This window comes from Myotis myotis, unplaced genomic scaffold, assembly GCF_014108235.1.
Source record: "Myotis myotis isolate mMyoMyo1 unplaced genomic scaffold, mMyoMyo1.p scaffold_m19_p_2, whole genome shotgun sequence".
Lineage (NCBI taxonomy): Eukaryota > Metazoa > Chordata > Mammalia > Chiroptera > Vespertilionidae > Myotis > Myotis myotis.
The window spans coordinates 15,867,859-15,895,653 of NW_023416324.1; the positions used below are offsets into that span (position 1 = coordinate 15,867,859).

The 27,795-nt window shown below is 43.8% G+C and overlaps 2 protein-coding genes across 8 annotated transcripts in view; one reads left to right on the plus strand and one right to left on the minus strand.

The window, feature by feature from the left end:
• WDTC1 (WD and tetratricopeptide repeats 1) overlaps positions 1–27,795 on the plus strand; it is a 53,698-nt gene that overhangs the window by 17,741 nt on the left and 8,162 nt on the right. For 6 of the 7 annotated variants that reach the window (XM_036348784.1, XM_036348787.1, XM_036348780.1 and 3 more), the window contains 11 exons: positions 2,728–2,875; positions 4,964–5,047; positions 14,993–15,039; positions 15,472–15,583; positions 19,423–19,610; positions 22,107–22,289; positions 23,103–23,197; positions 23,604–23,719; positions 25,007–25,082; positions 25,706–25,814; positions 26,601–26,774. In XM_036348784.1, coding sequence (XP_036204677.1) covers positions 2,828–2,875; positions 4,964–5,047; positions 14,993–15,039; positions 15,472–15,583; positions 19,423–19,610; positions 22,107–22,289; positions 23,103–23,197; positions 23,604–23,719; positions 25,007–25,082; positions 25,706–25,814; positions 26,601–26,774 — 1,232 coding nt within the window. In that variant the 5' untranslated portion in view covers positions 2,728–2,827. The remainder of the gene's footprint in view (positions 1–2,727; positions 2,876–4,963; positions 5,048–14,992; positions 15,040–15,471; positions 15,584–19,422; positions 19,611–22,106; positions 22,290–23,102; positions 23,198–23,603; positions 23,720–25,006; positions 25,083–25,705; positions 25,815–26,600; positions 26,775–27,795) is intronic. The other variant, XM_036348785.1, reaches the window with a different exon arrangement.
• On the minus strand, positions 11,768–12,139 carry LOC118675884 (ATP synthase subunit f, mitochondrial-like). Its single transcript, XM_036348788.1, has one exon. It carries the CDS (start codon positions 12,137–12,139, stop codon positions 11,897–11,899), a length of 243 nt encoding a protein of 80 aa, XP_036204681.1. The 3' UTR covers positions 11,768–11,896.

The window sequence follows — 27,795 nt, forward strand, 5'->3', positions numbered from 1 at the left end:
GTCCATTCTTTGATTCTTTTTTTTTTTTTTTACCTTGATTACATTTTATTTTATTTATTTTTTTATTAAATCTTTATTGTTCAGATTATTACATTTGCTCCTCTTTTTTTCCCCCCCATAACTCCCCTCCTCCCAGTTCCCGCCCCACCCTCCGCCCTCACTCCCCACCCACTGTCCTCATCCATAGGTGCACGATTTTTGTCCAGTCTCTTCCCGCATCTCCCACACCCCTTTCCCCCCCAGGAATAGTCAGTCCATTCCCTTTCTATGTTCCTGATTCTATTATAATCAACAGTTCATTCTGTTCATCAGATTATTTATTCACTTGATTCTTAGAGTCACTTGTTGATAGATGCATATTTGTTGTTCATAATTTGTATCTTTACCTTTTTCTTCCTCTTCCTCTTCTTAAAGGATACCTTTCAGCATTTCATATAATCCTGGTTTGGTGGTGATGAACTCCTTTAGCTTTTCCTTGTCTGTGAAGCTCTTTATCTGACCTTCAATTCTGAATGATAGCTTTGCTGGATAAAGTAATCTTGGTTGTAGGTTCTTGGTATTCATCACTTTGAATATTTCTTGCCACTCCCTTCTGGCCTGCAAAGTTTCTGTTGAGAAATCAGCTGACAGTCGTATGGGTATTCCCTTGTAGGTAACTGAGTTTCTTTCTCTTGCTGTTTTTAAGATTCTCTCTTTATCTTTTGCTCTTGGCATTTTAATGATGATGTGTCTTGGTGTGGTCCTCTTTGGATTCCTTTTGTTTGGGGTTCTCCGCGCTTCTTGGACCTGTAAGTCCATTTCTTGCACCAGGTGGGGGAAGTTTTCTGTCATTATTTCTTTAAATAGGTTTTCAATATCTTGCTCTCTCTCATCTTCTGGCACCCCTATAATTCTGATGTTGGTACGCTTGAAGCTGTCCCAGAGGCTCCTTACACTATCCTCGCATTTTTGGATTCTTTTTTCATTTTGCTTTTCCGGTTGGGTGTTTTTTGCTTCCTCGCATTTCAAATCATTGACTTGATTCTTGCGCTCCTCTGGTCTGCTGTCGGGAGTCTGTATAATATTCGTTATTTCAGTCCGTGTATGCTTAATTTCTAGTTGGTTCCCCAATATAAGATCGAGGGTCTTATTAGTTTTCTTGTAGATCTCATTAAGTTTATCGGCGGCTTCTAAACAGTTCTTGAGAGACCTTAAAAGTGTGGTTCTGAACTCTATATCTTCCATTGACAATTTTGTCCTGTTTCTTTGTCTCCGCATTTTGTTATGCTTCCTTGGTGCACCCCCTAGTGGTCTTTGTTCGCAGTCTTATAGTTAAATCTTGATTGTTGTAGCTAATTCCAGGGAGGGTTTGACCTCCAGGCCAAGTGGCTATGAGAATCAGCTGTGTCAGCAGTGAGAGAACTTCTGTCCTCTAGGGAGGTGCTAATCTGGCGTTTGCCTGAGGCTATCCGGCAAATGCCTGTGTGCAGGGCTTGGGTGGGGCGGGTCGCACAGGATCAACAGGGTGGGCCGGAGAGAGCAGTTATGGCGGCTCTCAGTCCTGTCCCCAGGGGCTCTGCCTCTCTGAGTCCCAGCACCCGCTGCAAAGCTCAGAGAGAAAGCTGCACTCGCTCTGACCGAAGCCAGACAGTCCCGCTTCTCCCGTTTGAGTCTGGGTCCCTAAAGACTCGCCCGGATCTGGAGCTCAGAGTCTGCGACTCCCTCCCGATTGAAAACGCCAACCGCGCACTCCGCACCTCAGAATTTGACTTCAGCACTGTGCCTCCTCTGAGTGTCCGTATTCGTTTCTCTTTCCTCCTAGTTGTAGGACTTCCACTCAGCCAGCGTTCCTGTGGTTCTGGGTGATGTCCCTTCCGTTTTTTGGTTTCACTTTTGAAGTAGTTGTTCAAGGCAGCAAACTCCGGCGTTAACCTATGCCGCCATCTTGGTTCTCCTCCATTCTTTGATTCTGTGAATCTATTAGAGGGCTGCGTGATCTGTCTGTGATACTGATTTGGTTTTGGTGAGAACCAAGCTGAGGGTCAGAGATTTGAAGCATTAATTAAAAGTTTCAGCCCAGCCAATGTTGCTAGGTGGCTGAGCATCGACTTATGAACCAAGATTGGATTCCTGGTTGTGACACATGCTCAGGTTGCAGGCAGATCCTCAGTAAGGGGAGTGCAGGAGGGAGCCGATCAATGTTTCTCTCACTTTGATGTTTCTTCTATCTCTCTATTCCTCTCCCTTCCTCTCTCTAAAATACAAAAATAAAATAAAACTGGAAAAGGATAACATTTAGAAAAAGTTTCAGACTGGTTGCCACAAATGCATTCTGAGCAAGTGAAACTTGACATCTTTCTTGCTGTGTACCTTGGTCTTATTTTCAGGATATGCTTCTATCTTCCTTTATACTTATATCCAACCCCCCATTTTCTGGTGAAGTATACATGACTTATTCGGTGTTTGTTCCAATACTTTCTGTGGCTGTGAGTCATTGTCTCCCTCTCCCCTATGCCACTTGTCCTCCAGAGCAGCGGTTGCCAACCTGTGGTCCGAGGACCACTGGTGGTCCGCGAGGTCTGAAAGGTTGCCGACCACTGCTCCGGAGGATCTTGAGCACTGTGTCATAAATCACAGGCAATAGCCAGTTCACTGGGTAGGCTGGGGGGCTGTTTTAGGGGTGAAATCGGGACTCTGAAGCTGCCTTATTCCATCCCCCAGGGTTTGATGATTTTTTTCCCTCCCCAGGTAATTAAATGTATGTCCTGCGGACCTGGGCTTTGCTGGAATGCTCAAGGGTTCTGAAGATCTTTATCTAGCTTCCTTCTGTTGAATCCATTAAGAGAAGATGGCAAAAGTCAACATAACTAGAGACCTCATTAATAGGCAGATCAAGGTAAGCCACCCAAACCTCTAAACCAGAGCATGAGGTCCTTTCTTCCCCACAGGTTCAGTTTTTAGCCAAAGAAACTGAGGGTTAGAGTTGGTGACTTGCCTAAAGTCACATAGCTAATTAGTGACAGATTCTGGACTAGAACTAATAAAATTCATGGAGACTCCCCTGTACAAGTGCTTGTACATGGGTCGCTGAGATTAATACAGATTAGTGAGAGAGGGAAACCATCAGTATGGTGTGCATGTGTATGCACATTTGTGTGTGTGTCTGTGTGTGTGTGTGTGTGCGCACGCGCGTGCGTGCTTGGGCACATGCATATGTATGTGTGGCAGTTGCAGCAGGAGTAAATGTAGCTTCTTTGTGCTGCTCCAGTTGCTAATTTTTTAAAATATATTTTTATTGATTTCAGAGAGGAAGGTAGAGGGAGAATCGTTGATTGGCTGCCTCCTGCATGCCTCCCACTGGGGATCGAGCCCACAGCCTGGGCACATGCCCTTGACTAGCATTGAACATGGGACCCTTCAGTTCGCAGGCCGACACTCTATCCACTGAGCCAAACCAGCCAGGGCTCCAGTTGCTAAATTGAACATATAAGAACCTGGGAGAGTTTTAGTCCCAGTTCAGCTTAGACTCTTTCTTCTCTTCGAGGGTCTCCTGTACCAAACAAAGCCTGCACCTGTCCTTTGCAGGATGTACATAGAAGACACTCCAGTACTATGAGATGAGTGGATGATTAGGGAGTCAAGTTCATTTAGAGAGGTAGCCCAGACTTTGTCAAGGAAACCCTCAGTAAAGGAGCACAGGGGTTTAATGCACACCAAACCATGATGTGCTTCTCTAGTAAGAACCCTAAGCTGGGCCTGGCCAGCATAGCTCAGTGGTTGAGTATCAACCTATGAACCTGGAAATCATGGTTTGATTCCCAGTCAGGGCACATGCCCAGGTTGCAGGGCTCAATCCCTAGTAGGGGGCGGTACAGAAGGCAGCTGATCAACGATTCTTTCTCATTGATGTTTCTATCTCTTTCTTCTTCTCCCGTCCTCTCTGAAATCAATAAAAATATCTCTCTATATATAAAAGGCTAATATGCAAAGTGTCCCCTTGGGAGTTCGACTGGAAGACCTGGAGTTAGATCGCTCGCTATGACGTGTGCTGACCACCAGGGGGTGGTGCAGAACAAAGAAAGGCCCTGGCCTGCAGCCGAAAGGCCCCAATTGGCCCTGATCACTGGCCAGGCCAGGGGACCCTACCCATGCACAAATTTCATGCACCGGGCCTCTAGTATATATGTGTGTGTGTGTGTGTGTGTGTGTGTGTGTGTATATATATAAACCCTAAGCTGGGGTCAGGAGCTAAATCTCACCACCACCCTAATTAGCTGCCTTAGAAGACTAGTCATTTTACCTCCTGTGCCTCACTTTCTGTTGTTAAATGATAGTAACATCTGTCTGCCTGCAGGCTGATCTTGAGAATGAAATCCAAAAGAACATGAGAATGTTCTTTGAAAATGTTGTAAATGCTGAAAAAAAATTTTTAATTAAAAATCTTTTAAAATATGAGTGACCACTTTAAAATATAAGTGACCGCCATCCAGAAAGATCGAGTGTATGCCTCTGTGGGAGCCATGTACTTTGTGCACATTAGTCTGTGTTTCATATAGTATTTTCCTCTGCATCCCTGAATCTTTTTGGAACTTTGTCCATTTGACTTTCGTGATTTCATTAGACTGGTGGCCCTCAAGGGTAAGGACCATTTCCTAGAGGCACGGAAACATAGAGTTGGAGGGACCATGCAAGTTTTTCCTTCACATATCTCACACAGTATGTGTCCTAAAGTTGATGCCCACCTACTCCAACCTAATATGGAAACATTTCCTTTTTTTTGTAATCCAGCAAGCACAATTTAATACTTATATACTCTGTTCTGTTCTCTAATCCCTGCCCAAGTGTAGTGCAAGCTCCCACAAGCTGATTTCTTGTTATCTTTTTTAACTCTTGTAGTTCCCAGCACAAGTGCTGGATATAGTAGGCACATAATAAATCATGTTGAATTAAATCATTGAAGCTATGTTTTGTTTCTGTCCCCCAGGAGCGGGGTGCCCTGAGCTTTGAGCGGCACTACCATGTCACTGATCCCTTTATCAGACGACTGGGCCTAGAAGCAGAGCTGCAGGTAAGAGATCCAGTTTGCTTCCCTAGATGCAGATGGCTGGCTCTCCTTTGCCTGCAGAGAATCCTTTCAGCATTATCCAAGTCATAAAGAAGTTTTTCTGTGCAGGTCAAAGCTAAAGTTTACCTTTGCTTATTAGCAGTATATTAGGTAGGTAAATCTGAATCAAGATTACAGTGGGGCCTTGACTTACGAGTTTAATTCGTTCCGAGACCGAGCTCGTTAACTCAAATTACTCTATCAACTAAATGCAAAAAATCGGCTAAGAGACAGCTGGTATCTCAAAGAACCCATTAGTCGGGACACTCGTAAGTCAAGGCCCCACTGTAGTTATTTACATAGTCACGCAGAAATTATTTTTGGGTCATATTTTTTGCTTTGTGCTTGAAAAGATTTTTGAATTACATGCCACTGTTATTACTGTTGGCTTAGAACAATAATAATTCTTACCTTTATACAGGAATTTAGAGTTTACAAAATGTTTTCATACGCATGCACACACACATGCTTTCTCAAAGAAGTGCTGTGGGAAAGTAGTTAGGAAATAGGTATTAAAAAAAAGGGTTTAGGAAGACCAAGCACCTTGTCTATTGTAATCCTGTCCAGGCATGGAGAGCCAGGCTTTCAGACCAGAAGTGCCACTTTTTCATTGTCTGACAGATACTCCATAATGTTAGTTGCATTCCTTTTCTTCCTCAAGATCATATTTTGAATACAGTTTTTAACTGTCATATCCAACTTAGTGTTATCTGCAGGTTGAGTAAGAATTCTCTTTGGTTCCTTCGGGTTAGTGTTTGTAAGTGATCATGTTGGTCTTAGAAAAAGACTAGAAAGAATTTATTGAATGTTAACAGTGTTATCTCAAGGTAGTGAGATTATAGATCAGGTGTGAGGAACGTCTGGCCCTCAGGCCTTATAAGGCCCACGAAATCATTGGTCAAGGCATTAGGGGTGAGTTAATTAAATGTCTGACCAAATATAGCAGGCTAATTTTTTAAAAATATATTTTTATTGATTCCAGAGAGGAAGGGAGAGAGAGATAGAAACATCAATGATGAGAGTGAATTATTGATTGGCTGCCTCCTGCCTACTGGGGATGGAACCCACAACCTGGGAATGCACCCTTGACTGGAATGGAACCTGGGACCCTTCAGTCTGCAGGCTGATGCTCTATCCACTGAGTCAAACCAGCTAGGGCAGCAGGCTAATTTTTAAGTTGATAATTTTGTATGACCCTCAGCCCTCAAATGACATTATAAATATCCAGATGGCCCTTGGCAGAAAAAAGATTTTCCACTCCTGCTATCGATTATTGTGATTGCTTCCTTTTAATTATAAACTTTTATCCATTACAAAATATAAGTATTAATAGTAATATGGAAAACATAAGTAAAAATTACTTTTTAGTCCTCACTCCATAATACAATTACTATTAGTATTTCATATACTCTGTTTTATCTCCTGTATAGTTTTATATAATTGTAATCCTACTTTACATTGAATTTTAAAAAATACTTTTATTGATTTTTAGAGAGAGGAAGGGAGTGGGGAAAGAAAGAGAAACATTAATGTGAGAATGCAATCAGCTTCCTCCTGCACTCACCCTACCAGGGATGGAGCCTACGGTCCAGGCATGTGCCCTGCCTGGGAATCGAACCAGCAACCTTTTGGTGCATGGGACAATACCCAGCCAACTGAGCCACACCGGCTAGGGCTACATTGAGTTTTTTCAAGTTAACATGTAATAATTCTTTTTCTCCTTGTTACCAAGTAGTTTTCATAACTTTTACTTAATATTTTTTCTGATTATAGAGGTAATAAACATCATAGTAGAAAATATGGAATAGACAGAAAAATGTAAAGAAGAAAACAAAATCGCTTTTAATTCTATTGTGTAGAGATAAACTTTGTCAATGTTGGGTGTACTATCTTTGTTATGAAGCAGAATACTTGTTAAGAGATGGACATTGGAGCTTCATCCATTTAATTTCAAGACCTGTCTTCACAGCTATATAGCATTGCTCAAGTTACCCCTAGTTCCCTGATTGGTAAAACAGAATTATTGTGATGATTAAATTAGAAGGTTAGTGTGAAGCACTTAACATAGTGCCTGGATCTTGGCAAGCTAATTCAATAGAATAATAATTATGATTCTTAAATATTCCTGTTTTTTTTCCATGCTTTTATGTAATTTTTTTCCTACAGATGGATCTTGTATCATTTACACAGTTTGATAAACCCTTTGATACTTTTATTGTTTTCCCATATCTCTAAAAATTATCTGAAAACATAATTTTTGATATATTTTATTATTTATCCTTTTTTTTTAAGTTTCTCTCTGTTTCCTTCAGAACAAAGCTCAGAGTACATCCCTGTAGTGCAGTTGGAGGTGGAGCATGGAAGATTTTACCTTCAAGGGGACATTTGGCAATTCCCAGAAACAGTTTTGGTTATCAAAACTAGAAGGGTACTGCTGGCATACAGTAGGTAGAGGCTCAGGATGCTGCTAAACATCCTATAATATACAGGACAACAAGGAAAGTGCCACAAAGAGTTATGCAGCCCCACCCAGCCCAGCTGGTGTGGCTCAGTGGTTGAGTGTCGACTTATGAACCAGGAGCTCACGTTTAGATTCCTGGTCAGGGCACATGCCCAGGTTGCAGGCTTGATCCCCAGTAGGGGGCATATAGGAGACAGCTGGTCAATAATTCTCATCATTGATGTTTCTGTCTCTCTCTTCCTCTCCCTTCCTCTCTGAAATAAATTAAAATATATTTAAAAAAAAAAAAAAGAATTACACAGCCCCAAATGCCAATAATGTCGCGGTTGAGAAACCTGCTATGGTTGATGCTGAATTGACAGTGATCCCTAGCTGGCTTGGCTTCTCCTTTTAGCTGTGCCTCTGTCCAACCCATATTATCTTTACCATCTCTTCCTGGTTTGATAACTTTGTCCAGAATAGACTTGGAAACTTCTGTGACTACAAAACAGGATCCCATCTATTGTTTTCCAAGGTCTGCAACTCAAAAACAATTATGTTAAGGTGAATTGTTTCAATTTGCACTTGCCTAAAGGCCACCTTGCCCAGGACTTGTAGTAGAAGCACATAGTATGAAGGAATGTACACAGGTTTAGATATTAAAAAGACCCAGTTTAAATCCCAGCTGTCCCTCTTATGAGACCTAGAGAATTGAGAAAAGATTCAAAGAAGAAGACTGATACTTACCTGGCAGGGGAGATACCATGATCACAAAGAAGAAGACTGAGAGAAAAAAATAAGTTAGAGAGAGAATCGGGGGTTGTAAGTTTGGAAGCCAGTTGGGTAGCTTTGTGGAGATACCAGGTAGGCAGTACTTATTGGGAGATAGCTCTGGATTACAGGGAGAAATCTGGAGACTTCATTTGTCCTTGGAGCATTAGAGAATAGGGTCCAAGGCCTAGCTCTGAGGCACTCCAGCTTTCAGAAGTTAATTACAAGCTAAGGAGATAGAAAAGGTAACTAGAAAGAGTAGTCGGTGAGGTAGAAAGGGAAGAAAACCAGGAAAGTGTAAAGGCCAAATAATGAAAGTATTTCAACAAAGAAGGAGTGTTCAGTTGTACTCAGTGCTTCTGAAGGTTGAGTAGGATGGGGACAAAACAATGACTGTGGTCTTGACTAGAGCAGTTTTGTTTTTTTTAAATATTTTTATTGATTTCAGAGAGGAAGGGAGAGAGAGAGAGAGAGAGAGAGAAACATCAATGATTAGAGAGAATCATTGATTGGATGCCTCCTGCATGTCCCCTTCTGGAGATCAAGCCCGCAACCCAGGCATGTGGCCTTACTGGAAATCGGACCTTGACCTCCTGGTTCACAGGTCAACGGTCAACCACTGAGCCATGCTGGCCAGGCAAGAGCAGTTTTATTGGAGTGGTGGGAACAGATGCTAGATTGAAGAGTTGAGGAGTGAATTGGAAGTGAAGAAGCAGAAACAAGTGTAGACTTTCTTTTTCTTATTTTAGAGAGTAATGGGAATTTGTTTTTGTTTATTTATTTAGGACAAACTTTTTCCCTAGATGAAAGGAATAATAGAATATAAGCAGTAAAAAGAATAATCTTTAAAAGTTATATTTTCTTGCCCCTCTACATCTACTTTTTACCTTTCTTCAGCTCACTGCCTGGACAGCTGACTTGCACAGGAATATTAATGTTCTCTCTTGTCCTGTCTTTTGGTTTGCTGTAACCAATGGGGAGTCATTTCAGGAGATTGGAGGAAGAATGACATCTTCTTTATTCCCCTTGCTTCCGCCCTTCAAAGTCATTTTGTTTTGTTTTTGTTTTGTTTCTCCTCCCTCCCCCCAGCTTTATTGAGTTATATAGACAACTTTGAACAACTTTGTTTACAGAAGAAAGCAGAGGAATGGGGCAGTAGGTGAAGTGGTCAATAGGACTCCCCTAAAGAAAGGATTTGTAAGAATGGGAAGAAATGCTAGAGCATTTTTATATGTTGATGAGAGAGGAAGGGATTGCTGATATAAGAGAAGGACAGAATAACTGAAGGACCAAAGTCTTGGGGAAGGCTGATGGGTATGGGATTCAGAATTTAAGTAGGGGGGCCTTGGCCTTCCCCCCCCCCAATATATTTTTATTGATTTCAGAGAAGAAGGGAGAGGGAGAGAGAAAGAAACAACGACTGCCCCCTGCATGCTTCCTACTGGGGATCGAGCCTGCAACCCAGGCATGTGCCCCAACCAGGAATTAAGCTGTGCCCTCCTGGTTCATAGGTCGATGCTCAACCACTGAGCAATACTGGCCAGGTTCAACTTTGTTCTAAAAGTAAAAACTCTACAAAAAGGTCCAGAGCAGGATTACTCATACCCTTTCTCTATCCTTCATCGTATACCTTCCACCCCCTAGTGGTAACCAACTTCATTAGTTTCCACTTATCCATTCTGTGCTTGTGTTTGTGTTTGCAAAAATATGCAGATCCACATATATAAATTCTTTTTAAAAAAATATATTTTACTGATTTTTTACAGAGAAGAAGGAAGAGAGATAGAGAGTTAGAAACATTGATGAGAGAGAAACATCGATCAGCTGCCTCCTGCACACCTCCTACTGAGGATGTGCCTGCAACCAAGGTACATGCTCTTGACCAGAATCGAACCTGGGACCTTTCAGTCCACAGGTTGATGCTCTATCCACTGAACCAGACCAGTCAGGGCCACATACATAAATTCTTATTTTCAATTTTGTTACACCAAAATTGACAAAAATTATATTAAAATAGCCTTTAAACATATGGAAAAGATATTCAGTTTCATTCACAAGAGAAATGTAACTTCAAACTACGTGGAGATGCCATTTTTCATCTGTCAGAATGGTGAAATATTCAAAAGCTTAACCACACAGTGTGTTGGTAAGTTGTGGAGAAACAGGCACTCTCATGCATTGCTACTGGAAAGGCAAAATGATGCAACTCCCATGGACGGGAACTTGGCAATATCTAACAGGACCACATATACATTTACTCTTTGGCCAACACTAATTGCAAACTATTAGAAACAACTCTTAAGAATCCATACATGGGAAATTTGTTGAATAAATCTTGGCTCATCTGCATATAAAGTGCTATGCAGCTATGAAAAAGAATTTTATTAGTTGATATGAGTGATTTCCTAGATATATTAGTAAGTGAAAAAAGAGTATATACATATATCTATCATGCCTCAACGATTGCATCCTCAACAAGTCCTCCAAGCCCAGTCAACCCCTCTATTCTCTCCTTACAAGCTACTTCATGTCTTTACTTCCTTCCCTATCTCCTAAGAATCAATGACTCATTACTACAGTCATTCTCTTGCAACATTAATCTGACAAAACCCAACCACAGGTGATCTTTCAGCTTTCCTATATCTTTAACCTTCCCTTTCTCTATTGATTCCCCTTGGGATTAAATATGCTCATGCTTCTCTGATATAAGAAAGTCCTTCTTTGATGCCACAGCCACGTCTGGCTATAGCCTTCTGTTTCTCTCCCCTTCATAGCCAGACTGAAAGAGTAGTCTATACTCGGTATTCTTACTTCCTCACTTCCCAGTACTGTCATGTGCTGCTTAACGACAGGGATTCATTCTGAGAAATGCACTGTTAGATGATTTTGTCATTGTGCAACACCTTGCGTGTGCTTACACAAACCTAGATGGGAGAGCCTCCTACACACCTAGGCTCTATGTTATATCACATATGTGGCTCATCATCGACTGAAAATACCGAATGTGGCACACAATGAATTCCTCAACCTACTTCTATTTATCTAACCATACACCACAAAAGTGGCTCTTGCCAAGGTTACCACTGTAGCTTTCTTGCCCTAAATCAATGGACACTTCTTAGTCCTCATCTAGCTTGATCCGACAGTATGTGGTAGTACTGGACACTTCTCAAGAAAACTTTTGTCATCTGGGTTCTGAGGCATCACCCTCTGTTTTCCTTCCTACTCCTCTCGTGTCTTTCTTGATGCCCTTTGCATACTCCTTGTCCATCAGGCCCTTATGTTGGTCTTCTTTATGGCTCTGTCCTAGGCTTTGTTCCACTCAGCTGTGAGGAAGGGAATCTGACTTTACAGATGAGGAGAATAAAACTGAGCATTTCCAAGGTCACATGAATGGTAAAAGATTAATATTTATATCAGGACTGTCTGGCTCCATAGTTCATATTCTTTTGACTCCAACCATGTGTCTACTCTTTTTTTTTTTTTTTTTTTTTTTTTTTAACCAGCCACCTTTTATTAGGTGTTACATTACAGTATGAAAGGATTCAGAGGTGCTGGGCAAAGGTCATGGTCAGTAATGTGGAGTCCACACTGGGCCCTCTTCAGCGGTACTTGCGTCGTTGCTCATGTTTTAGTTCCTTATAAGAACAGCAGTAGTTGAAAAACACATAAGCTGCCAGCACCATAGAAACGCCAGCAATGCCCCCTTTCTTCACTTTGAAGTACTTGTTGTAATTCCTGTGGTAACCTTTAGGGGTGAAATCTTGCATCAGTCTCCAGCGTGGCAGCTCCCCTATTTTGACTTCCATCAGTCTCTTCTCCTTCAATGGCATGAATGACACCATCTTGGAGTCCGGGGTGTCCACTCTGTGGAGCCGTGCAAGGACTCTGTGCCTACTCTTTTAAAGGACTTAACAAATAGTTCTTGGCTTGGTGGATTTATTCTCTTGCCTTATTTGTTTTCTTAATATTTTCTTTAAACAAGTTGCAAACATTATATATCTTACCTTCACAATCTGGCTTAATTGCTTTTGTTTTAATATAATTCTAATGTAAATTCACTAGAAACAAGTCATATCAAACCATGGTAATGGGATATACTTTAGATACAGTGGTCTGAGAAAGCCACTCTGATGAAGTGATGTTTGAAATGAAATTTGAACATTGAGAAGGAGCAGGTAACAAAGATCAGAAGGAAAAGCATGGCCCTAGCCAGTTTTGCTCAGTGGATAGAGCATAGGCCCTTGGACTGAAGGGTCCCGTATTCGATTCTCATCAAGGGCACGTACCTCAGTCGCAGGCTTGATCCCAACCCTGGTGTGCGGGAGGCAACCAATCTATGTGTATCTCTCACATCAATGTTTCTTTCTCTGTCTCTCCCGCTCCCTTCCACTCTCTCTTAAAATCAATGGAAAAATATCCTCGGTGAGTTTCGCCTGTGTTGCACATATCTAGTTTGCTTCTTTGTATTGATGAGTAGTGATACACTGTATGGATGTACTACATTGTGTTTATCCATTCTCCAGTTGATGACCATTTGGGCTATTTCCAGTTTGGGGCTTTTAAAAATAAATCGTGTATAGATATTCTTAAACCAGATTTTGTATGGATAAATGTTTTCATTTTTCTCAAGTAAATGCCTACAAATGGAATTACTGGGTCACAGGGTAGATAGATATAAGCTTAACTTTATCTGAAACTACCAAACAGTTCTTTGAGGTGATGGTCGCAATGAGTTGTTCAGGGTCAGCTGGGAAGATGTGGCCCCCAGGTCCAAGTAATTGACAGCCAGTTGAAAAAAATGCGAGGGCTGAGGACAGAAATGATTCTGACCTAGAAAGTGTGACCAAAGCTATGGGTGGGGTTGCAACCAAGTGCCACAGGCAAGTGAGAGGCCTCAGGTCAGCAAGTGCTCTGACAAGTGTGGGGAGAGGAAATGTGTCTGCAATGTTTGTAAGTGCAGAACCTGGAAAGAAGTGAGGTTCAACCCAGATGAGACTCTGTATAGAGCAAAAGGTAAAAGGAAAGGAGAAGGCCAAGGAAAGGCCTTTTTTGACGGATAGGCGGGGAATTAGATTTGTTCATATCTCTTCATTCTTCCCATTAGTCCCACTGACTCATGTGTTCGTTTATGCAGCAGACATGTGCGAAGGACTATAACTGGCCTTGGAGATGCAATGAGTACAATACACAAAAGCCTGCTTCTCAGGGCTCAGTCTGGTGAGGCAAACCACCATGTCAACACAGAGCCATAATACAGTGTGACAGTAGGAGCCCACAGGAAGCGTATGCCTCCCTCCCAAATTCACACGACAGGAAAGGCATCTTCAAGGAAGTGCCTATAAAGTGAAATCTGAAGAATGAGTTGGAGTTTGTTAGTTAGGATGCTTTGGGCCACAAGTAACAACCCAACTCAAATGGCTTTAAACAGTTATGAATTGATTGGCTTACTTAAGTGGAAGTCCAGGAGTAGACTAGGCATCTGGGTTAGTTGTGCTGGTCACTCTGGCTCCATTTTTCCATGATTCCCTGGACTGGGCTTTCCTCCTTCAGTTTCACTCTCTGCCTGGCTTCCCTGGTGGTGGCAATTCCAGGTGTCACATCAGTACTCCCATCATCCAGAGGAAGAAGGCATCTCTTTCATAGACTCGCTCCTGAGAATGAGAAAACTCCTTTCCCAGAAGCTCCCAGCAACTGTCCCCCTTGCCTCTGATTGGGGTCACAGGGTCATTTCTGAGCCAATTCCTATGCCCAAGTGAATGCCACCTCCAATTTGGCTTAGGCGTAAGTTTCTGAACCTATCACTGGAGAGAACAATGGATTTTCCCTTCCTGAAACACATGGTCTAACTTGGACAGGGAGATGATTAGATGAAAATCTAGGTACTATTAGGAATGAAGGAGGCTGAGGGAACAGAAAGAACAGTATGTAGGAATGCCTAGTGATTTGTTTTCTCCTTTTCCCATGTAAGACTTGTTTCTGCCACCTCATACCTTCTGCTTTTCATGGATTCTGTTTTCTGGTAATTCTAGCTTTGCCATGATTTCTCTCTGCATGCTTTCAACCTTAGCATCGGTTAACTGCCTCACCCTCGGTGTTTCTTAATTCATATCTCCAAGCTCAAGAAACTAGCCCAATGTACCTTACTATACCAGGCTCCTTCTACTGGAAGTTAACGCAGAAGAGCAGGGACTGTGATTTGTACAGTGATCTGCCCCCAGCATCTGAACAGTACCTGGTATGCAGTGAGTGCTCAATAAATTAAATATATGCCAAAAGAATGAAAGATCATCCTTGGGTCAGATGCTTCTCTGGGAAAATTGTCTGTGGTTGAGGGGCTATCCCTCGAAGGGACTGTTGACATGTTCCTTCTAGTGGTAGGAGCAGAAATTTGTTTGGATCTCACTTCTGTTACTGTTATCTGAACTTAAGTTTAATTTTCTGCAAAATGGGACCAATGAAACCTGAACTTTATGACTCAGGGGTGTTCAATGTCAAGTAAAATCATGACAATGAATGTACTTTATATATTGTAAGATGCCAGGCAATTTAATTCAGTCCTGGTCACTCACACGCACCTGGAAAACATTGATGATGGAAAGATTAGTTTACCTGTTCAGTTCTACTTTTTGGTGTTGAGTTCCCCAGGAGAACCTCTAACTGGCTCTCTTCTTATCCCTTTCTATTTGCTTACCCAGGGTCACTCAGGATGTGTCAACTGTCTGGAGTGGAACGAGAAAGGAGAGTAAGTATGAGCTAGAGCACGGGGGAAGGGGATGCTAAAGAAAGGGAGTGAGGCAGCTGGGAGATCCTTTTCCTAGATCTAAGGAAAAAAAGGGACCCAAGTGAAAAGACTGCTGCTCTCTGCTTCGTAGTTTAGTTTAGTCCATCACTGTCAATACACAGTTAAACAATGAAGCCCAGATAGATGGAAGGTTGGATGGCCATCCAAACCCTGTTTTTTTAATAAGTCAATGCAGAGTTTAAGGAATAATGGCAAATTCTCAGGACAAATAGAAGAGAATCAGCCAATGTTTACAAGATAGTCTTAAAATCTGTGACATATACTGTGATTTAAGTTCTGTGTGGCCTAACACCTTATCACCTGGGAATGTGGGATAGGGGAAAATTGCCCACGAACTTGAGGAGAGGTCAGAACCCCTCACTCTGCTTGCAGCTTGCTGGCCTCTGGTTCCGATGACCAGCACACGATTGTGTGGGACCCGCTGCACCACAAGAAGCTGCTCTCCATGCATACGGGACACACTGCAAATATCTTCTCTGTCAAGGTGAGCAGGATAAGCCACAGAGCCAGTGAACACGGCGACTGAGCTCTGCACATGGTTGTGTTTGCATGTGTGTTTCCCAAGTACCCCCTGGGGTCACATACACCTTTGATCTGAGCATCTGATGGTGATTCCTGAAACCCCATCTCTTTTCCATATCCTGCTTCCTCTCTTAGAGCCAAGAGGCCAGCTCTAAATTAATTTATGTTTATGTGAGTGGTGATGGTGGGAGATATGGTTCTGAGCATGAATTTAGATACCAGGAAGACTGTGTGACTCCCTTATCAGCCTTTGGAAGCTTTGTGAAGTAGGCAAATCTCCTGACCTCTCTGAGCCTGTTTGCTCATCTGTAGCTAAGGAAAATCCCTCAGATTCATGAATAAATGAGTGAATAAATAATTTTAAAAAGGAAGTAGCAGTTCACGGGGTTGATGTTACCTGGCACAGGTGGTTTTAACTGTTCTAACTTTCATAGGAAATGGGTCTGCTACTTTTGTGGTGGAGAGGAGTTGAGCTGAGGAGAGGTGGGAAAGGGCCTTACAGATGCCCTCAGACCTCTGGAGGCCTATTATGGGAAGTGGCATGAAACTTGTCCCTTTTGATCCCAGATAACAGACCTAGGACAACAGCTATAAGTCCACAGAGGCAAATGCATACCTGATGAAGGAAAGAATTGTCTAATGCTTAGAGCAATTTGGGAAAGGTAGAATGGGCCCTCTGAGAATGTAGCAAATGTACTAGCACTGAGATATTCTGCTTGTTGGGAACTTTATCTGCCAGGTTTAACGTTGGAGGAAATGACCTTTAAGAACCTTTCCAGCTCTGAAATTCTGTCATGGATGTATGTGAGAGTGAGGCTGTCCTTTCCCAGTTAATATCAAGAAGAATTACAACATACCTGAAGAAGGCAAATTCAAGAGCTCAAAACCTACTCACTTCCCTAAACCCTACCTCTTTCCCAAGCTGTGATTCTCATCTCTGGCCCAGGGACCAATCCTAGATGAATTTCTGCTATTTTAGAGACAGAGCAATGCTGATTCACCTCTCTCATGGCAAACAGAGACTGCTTTCTGCCCCTGGAAAGTTTTAGGACCAGTCTGAGTCTGTGGGGTCAGGTCTAGGAAAGGACCTACGTTTTGCATCATAGAGCACAAAATGTTAAGTTCAGAGACCAGAATTTGACAATGGCCTTGATACTCACTAATAGTAAGACTTTGAGCAAGGCAGTTATATTCACAGACCTTCAGCCTCCTCTTCTGTTAAAAAAAAAGTGTGTGGAGAAGGATCCTTCTGTCTTCTGTTAGTAAAACACTAGATATACTTACAGGAGTGGGCATAGTTGTTCGTATGGAAAACAGTACAATAATTAATAAATAATAATACAAGAATAAACTTCATAGACTCACAACTGTAAACCTACTTTTGCCTACTCCTGTATTTAACCCTCGACTTCCCCCTGGTGGCTGCTGCAGTGTTGACAAGTATGGCAGTGGTCACAAGTTCTTCCCAAGGGTTCTCCTGTTATTTCTTTTGTGCATGGATTATGTGCTGCCTCTAGACAGGATTAAAGACTACTAGTTGTGCCCTAGCTGGTTTGGCTAAGTGGATAGACTAGAGCATCGGTTTGCGGACTGAAGGGTCCTGGGTTCAATTCCAGTCAAGGGTACATGCCTAGGTTTCAGGCTTGATCCCCAGTTGGGGATGTGCCAGAGGCAGCTGATCAATGCTTCGCTCTCATTATTGATGTTACTATCTCTTTCTTTCTCTCCTGTCCTCTCTGAAATCAATAAAAATATATTTTTTAAAAACTACTAGTTGTCCCTAAAAATTATTAAATTCCATCTATTTCATCTAGCTCTTATCCTAGTGAGCCATTAGAGTAGTATGTGTGGGAAGAGTGAATTGTTGCTTTTGCATGAACATTTAAGTCAAGTGCAGCGGTTCTCAACCTGTGGGTCGCAACCCCTTTGGTGGTCGAACGACCCTTTCACAGGGGTCGCCTAAGACCATTCTGCATATCAGATATTTACATTACGATTCATAATAGTAGCAACATTACAGTTATGAAGTAGCAACGAAAATAATTTTATGGTTGGGTCACAACACGAGGAACTGTATTTAAAGGGCCAGAAGGTTGAGAACCACTGGTCAAGTGGTTTAGTTGTTTGAATGCAGAGTGCTGCCCCCCCCCCCCCCCGCCCCAACACCATTCAGCCTCGTGGGTTTTGAGAAACTTCAATTCAGAAAAAAAGATAATCCAATCTTTTGAACTCAAGAAAGAAGAGAAGAACTCAACACCACAACCAAATATTTCTTTTCCTCAACACTGGTGATAGGACCGCATACTTTTTTTTAAAACAATATTTTTATTGATTTCAGAGAGGAAGGTAGAGGGAGAGAGAGAGAGAAACATCAATGATAAGAGAAAGTCATTGATTAGCTCCATCCTGAAGACCCCAAACTGGGGATCAAGCCCGTAACACCGGCATATGCCCTGACTGGGAATTGAACTATGACCTCCTGGTTCATAGGTCGACACTCAACCACTGAGCCACGCCAGTTGGGCAGGACAGCATACTTTTTAAAAATTATTATTCAGACCTGGCCAATATGGCTCAGTTGGTTGGAGTGTCGTCCCGTACACTGAAAGGTCTCGGGGTTCGATTCCAGGTCAGGGCACATATCTAGGTTGTGGGTTTAATCCCTAGTCAGGGCACACATGGGAGGCAACCAACCCATATTTCTCTCTCATGTTGATGTTTCTCTCTCAACTTCCCTCTCTCCCTCTCTCCCAAATCAACAAGTATACCCTCAGGTGAGGATTGTTTTAGAAATTACTATTATACAAATTATGTGGCTGTTTTGTTATTATTATGTCTAGTATTGTTTTCAAGCGCATCAGAATGGTGGGGGTTCTCTTTTTTTTTTTAAGAGAGCAGAAGGGAGAGAGAGAAACATCAATCAGTTGCCACCCTATCGGGGATCAAAACCACAACCAGGGTATGTGCCCGGACCAGGAATTGAATCCACCACCTTTTGGTGTACGGGATGATGCTCCAACCAACTGAACCACGCTGGCCAGGGCTCTTGCTGCAATGAGATGTATTCTCCTGGTGCTCAGCCCTTTCCCAAGGTCTGGCATTTGAGCCGTTTCTAGCATTTGTCATTATAATTAGTTCCATTCTGAGCATTTCTGCATAGGTCTCTTTTTCCTTTTGGAATCATTTCTCAAAACTAGGATTTTGGAACAAAAGATAGAAATAGTTTTTATCTTTCCTACCTATTGCCAGATTGTTCTCCAGAAATACTAGAACCAATTTTAAACACGCACTCCCTTAAAACACTGGAAGTCCTTTTCATTTTAAGACTAGTCTATTACTTAACCCGCAGGCTATTCAATAGCGGTCATGAGGCTGTATGGCATATGGGAGTCAGACAGTTCTGCTGAATGTTTGCCAAACCTCAGTTTTTAATGGGGTTATTTTATTTTAACTATCAATAAGATAAAGTACCTGCCCTGTTGTCTAGCACATGGTGGTAACAGCTATGATTATCATGGACTCAGCGCTTACCTGTGGAAGAATCAGGAAAATGTTTCCTTAGGTAGTCTAGTCAGGACTAGGATGACTCTGGCAAAGTAAAGGTGCAGCCCCGATTTTGACCTTTAGGCTTGAGGACGGATGTTCGAGGTCCACAGTTTTCCTGGTGGGTTGTCTTGGATGGGCTCATTTTCTTACCTGATATGGAAAGAGAAAGAGGACACTAATATGCAGGCCAGTCTCCTCCTATGGCCAGCCCTACCTCCACCACCTGCAATCTCTTCTTCAATCTCTCCGGAGCAGTTCCTGCCTCACGCTGGGGACCGCATCTTGATCACGGGGGCAGCCGACTCCAAGGTGCATGTCCATGACCTGACAGTAAAGGAGACGATCCACATGTTTGGAGACCACACAAACCGGGTGAAGCGCATCGCCACGGCTCCCATGTGGCCCAACACATTCTGGAGTGCTGCTGAGGATGGGCTTATCCGGTAAGGGCCTGAGGCGTTTACCTGTGCCTCTCTCTGCATGTTGGCTCCTCCCTCCCACCTGTCCATATCACTTTCTTCCACAGGCCTGGCTCCTTCCCTCCAGCAGAGTTCCAGCCTCATTAGTCTGCCCAGAGCTGTTTGTGGACAAACTCAGCTGGGAACATTTGCTTCCCCTACTCTCACCTTCCCACTCTCTTCCCTCTCCTGCACTATATCCAGGCCTGCCGGCCTCCCACCACCTAGATGCAATGTCTGCCTCCTCTGGGCTTTCACACTGCTGTTCCCTCTAGCTGGTATTCTCTGTACCCAGCTCTATGACTCTCTTACCCTAAGGAGATATGCTTAAGAGTCACCTTCTCAGAAGTACCTTCTCTGACCACCCTAAAGCAAACCCCTCCCCCGTTATTCTTTGTCTCAGTGCCCTATTGTAGCCTCTGTAACTCTAGTCTGCTGGATTATTTTATTTACTTGTTGGTTTACTATTTTTTGTCTGTATCCCTTACTGAATAGTAAACTCTCTCAGAGCAGCTCCATATCTGTCTTATCTTAGGTTGTGTTCGTTGAGCCCAGCACAGTGCCTGGCACATAGAGACACTTGATACATTTCTCTTGAACAACTGGTCAGTGGGCATATACCTATAAGGGGGAGAGTCACCCAGAAATGACAAAGTGGACTGTCCCTTTTACCAGTGGCCAGTATTGTCACACCTTTGCCTCTACTTCCCTTCATGCTAAAATGGTCTCATTGTCCTTCTTTAACTCCTCTCTTCAGATATGACCTTAGAACTTTTTCCTTATCTCCCCAACCAGCCTTAACTGCCTCCCTTAAAACTCTGTAGGACCGTGTGCCCTCTCCGCTGTTATAAAGAAGAGGTAGCTAAGTCATATATAAACTGTAACACAGCAATTAGAAGCAGGGCACTGAAGTCACACAGACCTAGGGTCAAGTCCTGCCTCTGTCACTCAGTGTTTGGGGCAAGTCACTTCACCACTGAACCTTAGTTTCCTCATCTATAAAATGGGAATCACCACAGTATCTCCCTTGTTGGCCTGAGCATTGAAATTGAGATAGTGCCAGTAAAACCTTAGCATAGTTTGGTAAGTCCTCACTTAATGTCATTTATAGATTCTGTCACTTTAAGTGAAATGACATATAAGGAAACCAATTTTACCATAGCCTCGTTGATATAAGTAAGAGTTAAGTTCCCACGAATCTTATCAACATTATAATGAAACAACATTGAAGGACAAAAAGCAACAAAACGATATTTGAGGACCTGCCGTACTTAAGACAGAAAGCACTTGTTTAGTGGTGAATACAACTCTACATTGCACTTGCTGACCTTGACTGACCAGACTGTGTCAGACAACAGGTAGAAGCTGAGTATGAAGGATCTTGTGTAGGAGCCTCAGCACTTCGGCACAGGCACAGTCAGGGAAGGTGTCCTAGCAGAAGGTAAACATAAACTGGCCTTCCAGAATAGCAGGGATTTGGATGGGCAGGGTAAAGCAGAGTGGTTCCCAGCTTGAGCAAAGTTTGTGAAGGCAGGGGTAAACATGGCTTGTACAGGGTAGAGAGTACTGTAGTGTAATTGACCCATTTAGAAAACTGAGGAACAAGGTTGGAGAGGGATGTGAAATCAGATCTTGAAAAGCAGACTGAAAGTTTGGAAAATGTAAGCTAAAAGTACATTCATGCTGAAAATATTGAGGAATCACTGCAGTTTTGAGCTGGAGAGTTAGCTTAGAAAGGTAAGGCAAACAGTGATGAGGTCATTGCATGTGCCTGTGTAGTGGCAGCAGAACAGCTCCCCGGGTTGCAATGAGGGGTGTGTATTGCTGCCAGGTAGATGTTTGGCATGACCTTTGCCACCTACCTGGATGAGACTCTTGGGGTTCTGTTGGCACTTGGCGTTTCTAGGTAGCACTTAGATGATCTCCACATTCTCTTTTTTGCCACCTCCATACTTCTTTTGTTTCCTACTAGATTTACAATAAGAATTAGAAGTAAGGAGCAGAGCAGTCTGAGGAAGCTATCCCAGCTCTACATTTAGTAGCAGTGTTGTCCCAGGGAGGTTATTTAACTGCTTTGAACCTCAGTGTTCTAATGGTACCAAGGGATGGTGTGAGGGTTTAATTAGGTAATACATGTGCAACACTGAGGGACAGTACTGGACACAAAGCAATTTCTCACTAAGTGTTAGTAATCAGTAGTAATAGGACTTAGCAATAATACGGACATGTTTTTGGGTTTGGTGTTGTTTTTTAAGGTACAGTAGTGTTTACCTTGAGTTATGTTAGAATAAAGCACTGATAGAAGACTGCTACAGGGCCTGGCACACAAGGGGCACTGAAGAAATGAGAGTGGTTTTTGACATTCTTACAAACTGGTCCAGAGCCCCTCCCACTCACCTTGCATAACAAGGCCTTGGCTTCTTCTCTGCCTTTAACACAGGGACCCAGGCCCCAGTCCCCTAACTCTGTCCTCTCTCACAGACAGTATGACCTTCGGGAGAACAGCAAACACTCGGAAGTGCTGATTGACCTGACAGAGTACTGTGGCCAGCTGGTGGAGGCCAAGTGCCTCACTGTCAACCCCCAGGACAACAACTGTCTGGCGGTCGGGGCCAGTGGGCCCTTTGTGAGGCTCTACGATATTCGCATGATCCATAACCACAGGTATGAACAGCTCAGCCTCCTGTGGGCAAGTCCCTGCTGCCTCGTTCCCTCATTGCCATGCCCTCTTCTTTTGGAGGTGGGTTTTTTAATTTTTGTGATTTAAAAAAATTTTTCTTCCCTTCTTATTGAATTTATTGGGGTGAAGCTGGCTAACAAAATTATACAGGTTAATTTGTGTGATTTTTTTAAACTTTAATTTATGCTTGTTTTGGAAATATGAAAAGTATAATTTAAAAATTACCCATAATCCATCACCTGAAAGAAATCACTATGTATAATACTTGCTGCTTGTTCTTTTACTATGACTGTTTGTATAGAGTTATAACCTTATATGTGCATTGCTTTCATGTATATGTAAGTTCATTTTGTTTTTTGTTTTGTTTTTTTCAAAAACAAAGGTAGGATATACTAGAACCTCCACCGAAGTCCCAGACCTGAGCGGCTTTGCCAGCCTGGGTTTTATGGACTCTTGGGAGAGGTGCAGGAACGTGTGGCTGCTTTACTTTGATTCACGGGTTTGGGCGACTTCTGTTGCTCCTCACATGCTACATGGCTTGGATTAGGCCTTGAGCTCTAGCTCATCTGTAAAATGAGGATAATGGGGTGGTCATGAGGACCAAGACAGTTGGCAGGATCTATTTGTTAAGCACTGTAATGTATGTGTCCACAGCCGTTTAGTTGGTGGACATACAGGAGAAAGGTACTTTCTGTTTCTCTCAGGGATACAAACTTGGGTTTTCCTCTAGGAATGTAGTCTAATCTAGCCAGGGTAGTGCTAGGCATGGTAACCTATGTGGTTTTCCTTTCCACCAGAAAGAGCATGAAGCAGAGCCCTTCTGCAGGCGTGCACACTTTCTGTGACCGGCAGAAGCCCCTTCCGGATGGTGCAGCCCAGTATTACGTAGCAGGTAGGTCTCAGCCCAGTTCTGGCCCCAAACTCTTGGCTGGGTGCTGGCTCACTCTGAGGCGTGCAGGCAGGTGGTGTGGCACAGTGGTCAAGAGCAAAAGTTTGAGAGTTCAACATACTTGGGCTTTAATTCTGACTGCCATTAACCAGCCATCATATGACCTTTGGCAAATTATTGACCCTTCATGGATCTTAATTTCTTTTCTATAAAATAGGGTTGTAATGACCAAATGATAGAAAGCACATAAAGTAGCCCAGCCCATATGGTAAGGGCTTAACACTTGTTGCGGTTTTTATGATGAAGATGATTGCTATCATCATTGATAGGGCTGATTTCACACAACTCTCTGACCCCTTTTTGGGGTCCTGGGAGCCTCACACTAGAATGACTGGACCATTCCCTGCAGGTCATCTGCCAGTGAAGCTGCCTGACTACAACAACCGCCTGAGAGTGCTGGTTGCCACCTATGTGACCTTCAGCCCCAGTGGCACAGAGCTGCTGGTCAACATGGGAGGGGAGCAGGTATGTACGACTGACCAAGTTGGCTCTGCCCCACCCAGCACCACCCCATACCCAGCAGCCAGGGCTGTGCACCTCACGTCCATGATGCAGACAAGAAATCTTATTGTAAATGCCATTATAGTGAAGTGTGGGAATGACATAGTATCATTGGAATTCCCAGACAGGTGCCCTAGCCTGGTCTTTTTTACTTGAGCATAAGTTTTAGAACTGACAGACCTATCTTGAAATGCTGACCTTCTGTTTACTAGCTGTGTCCTGTGACTTGGAACAAGTCTCTTTTTTCTGAGCCTTGGTTTCCTCATCTACTGTTTTCCTAGGAGGAGATCTTGGGGTTCAGGCATGCAGCCAGGCTCTGGTTTAGGGCCAGCTTTGGGAAGTGTTCTTTGATAATGGCAGGTTGCTAAACCTTTTGTTTGCATGTTCTCAGTCAGGATATTTATTAAGCCTGGCATAAATTCATTTATTTTACAAATACTGAACACATATTCTGGGACTAGCATTATCATAAATATGAGGGAGACAAATGCAAGATATAATCCATCCCAGGCTAACAGAGGAGACACAGCAAGTGAAACAATTGATGACATTACAAGGTAAGGTATGATTTTGTACAGAAGAAATGGGGTGGAGAATAGGTAGTGCCTGAGTTCAATATAGAACTCTGGCTTCAGATTGCTGAGCCATCATCTGGCCTAAAGATAACATAAGGATGAGTGGAGAGGCAGTCTAGCAGAGTGGTTAAGAGCTTGGTTTTGGGTCCTGGCTGTGTCACATGCTGCTTTTATGGCCCTGGATAAAGTAAACTCTGAGTGTACATTTCTTCATATATAAAGGGGATGATGATAATAGTACCTCTTCCTGGGAGGGTTTCTAGGACAAAATCAGGTGTCATATAAAACAACTAAAGTTCCTCAAGCAAAGAAGGGGAAGTCAATAAATGTTAAGTAATAATAGACAATACTTACTGAGGGAAGTAACTAGCAGTGTTATTTTAGGTAAATTGCTTCTCTTTTCAGGCTCCAGTTTTCCCATCTGTAAAACGAGACATTTCACTTTGTGACCTCTGAGGACCTTTTCAACTTAAACATGTGATTCTAACTAATGACAATATTTCCAGCAGGAACTAGGAAGACTTTCCTGACTAAGGGTTGCTCCATAGAAACCCCGTCCAGCCTGGCTCAATGGTTCCCTGCTCAACACTCACTGTGTTCCTGAGAGGCACCCAGGCCTGGCTCAGCCACATGCTTACCTCACAGCCTCCATTTCTTCTTGACCCCTCCCCTCTAGGTCTATTTGTTTGACCTGACTTACAAGCAGCGGCCATACACGTTCCTCTTGCCTAGAAAATGCCACTCCTCAGGGGGTAAGTTCTCCCTTGGGGTGTCCTTTAGAGTACCTGCTGGGGAGCTTGAGTGTGTGCCACCTCTGCTAAGAAACCTTCCCCTTACCTTGGGCTGTGGCTGCGATCCTGCAAAGGAGTAGATTTTCTGAAATACACTACCTGTACAGTAAAAAAGAAGATAACAATAGGTTGCAGAAATCTGTCAAAAGGGATTTGTGCCACAGCCCTTTCACTTCCCTCTGAAAAAACAAGTTCTTTCCATGGTTGGCTCTTGAGGACCTAATATAGTTTCCCTTCCCTTATTGTCCTAGATCAGTCTCCTCATTGATTTCTTACTGGAGCCTAAAGTTTATTTAGACACGTCTGCACCCCCAACTCCTGCTTCCATCCCCAACCCCAGCTAAGGGTAATGCCAAGTTGAAGCTGTGTCCCTCTTCAGCCAGCAGAGGGCGCACATGGTTTTTTTTAAAATGCTCTTGCCTGCCGCTCTGCAAAAACTTGCTTTCTGGGAATAGATCTTACCCTGGCAGGATGGCCTCACAATGAAACCAACAGACCCTGTGATGGAAGCTGGAGGGCTGCCAAGGAGATATGAGGACCTCTTCCTGAGTTGTTGCTATTCCTTTCTCCCCATCCCCTGCCAGAAGTTCAGAATGGCAAGATGTCCACCAATGGTGTGTCCAACGGCGTGTCCAATGGCCTGCACCTTCACAGCAATGGCTTCCGGCTGCCAGAGAGTAGGGGACACGTGAGGTGAGGCCAGTTCACTTGTCCAGTCCTCCCAGCCCCAATAACATCTATAGCCTAGAGGGAGGAGTATGTCTTATAACCCTTCCTCCTGACCCCCACCCAGGCACATACTCCAGAGTCAGAGGACTGGGGCAAATAATTTTCTGGAGGGTGATTAATGGTCCCAATGGCACTCGTACCTGGTAGGACTCCAGTCATGCTCAGACTGAAACGCTGGTCTCTTGGACCAGAAGCTGTAGTCAGGGGACCCAGAAGCTAAGTGCCTCGTTTCACTGAGTTCCTTCCTAAAGGGCCCCACACAGATAGGCCTCTCCTATTATATTTTTCTCCATCCCATAGCATCTTCTGACCTTGGTTCTCTGTCAGGTCCTGTGCTGGGCTTCGGATACAGAGGTTTTCAAGTCCTCTAGCCCTTGAGAGAAACAGAATTCTTTCTAGAGAGATCCATGGGAGGGACTTGGGTGGTTACAGGGTTCAGCTCAGTGTAGAGACAGGTGGGGTCAGCTACTATCATGCCCAGGAGTTTGGTTAAAAATTGCCTTAAACCTGTCTAGGACCGCTTCATTTATGCCTCAATTGTTTGTTTACTGGCTCAGAGTATCTGGAATTGTACCCATTACCTGTCACAGTAACTCAGGCCAAGGATAGGAGTGGTCCCCTCTTCTAGATGATAGTGCACATCCCAAAGGCCAAAAAAGCCTGGGTGGCCCTCAGACAAGGCTACAGACTTCCTGAGGGTCTGCTCTGATCTTCTTTGACTGGCCTGACTTGGCTCTGCCTCCTCCATAGTCCCCAGGTAGAGCTGCCCCCATACCTGGAGCGTGTGAAACAGCAAGCCAATGAGGCTTTCGCCTGCCAGCAGTGGACCCAGGCCATTCAGCTTTACAGCAAGGCTGTGCAGAGGGCCCCTCACAATGCCATGCTCTACGGGAACCGAGCTGCTGCCTACATGAAGCGCAAGTGGTGAGTGGGTCTGGGCCAGGGCGAGGGACGAAGGCAATGGGCCTAATAGAGCCCTGGGTGGTAGTAGTGGCATCCCGCAGCCTCTTAAGGCTTCTTGGGCCCAGGCCTCTCCTCCCCTTGGCTAGGCTGGGGGTGGGCAGACACCCGACCCATTAGTCAGTGTGTCTCACGCACCAGGGAAGCTCACAGTTAAGTGGAATATGCACACAAGTAGCTTCAATGTGGTGCTTTGTTATGAAGTGCTGTGGTCACAGGGGAAGTAGGAACTGAGAGAATGGTTAGTCCCAGCTGTTGGAGAGTTGGGCCTGGAGTTGGACTTTGAAGGAGCAGCTGAATCTTGCTAGATGGAAATGAGGTGTTTGGTGAATTCAGTTAATATTTGTCTAAAATGATTCTGCCACTCCTTGACCTTGGGGAATGCTTTCCTGGCTCTTAAACCCTTTGGACCAAGCACAAACAAGATCCCAGATATATGAAGCTGGCTGTGGGTCATGTTGGGTTGTAGTGGCCAGTGATAAAGGAGTAAGTCCCTATCTTAAAGTACCCTTTTATCTTTGGGGATCCTCAGGGCCCCCAGCCCTTTCTGCCTGCAGCACCAGCAGGCAAGCAGACAGGCAGACCCCATCCCCCAGCCAGGGCCAGGACTAGAGATGGATAGAGCTGGGCCCACAGCCATTTCTGCTCCGTCTGGCATCCGTCGGCTCTGCCCAGACAGACAGGCCAGCTGGTGTGCCATCGTCTGGCTGCAACTAGGCAGGCCAGAGAGGGAAGCTTAAGAAACCCACCCAAGTCAGCAGGATGGTGGGTGGGGGTTTGGGAAGGTGCTACCCCACAGGCCTTAGCTTAGGCATCAGGAGCTTGCCAGGGCTCAGATGGCAGCCAAATCCAGGCGATGACTGTTCGAGGGCCATCCTGAGGTGTTTCACCACACTGTCCCAGCAGTTTGGTGGGTCCTCATCCAGGCTCTAGCCTGAGAGCTGTTTCATTCCTGCCTTCTTGCTAAGAGAGGCTGATAAATTCC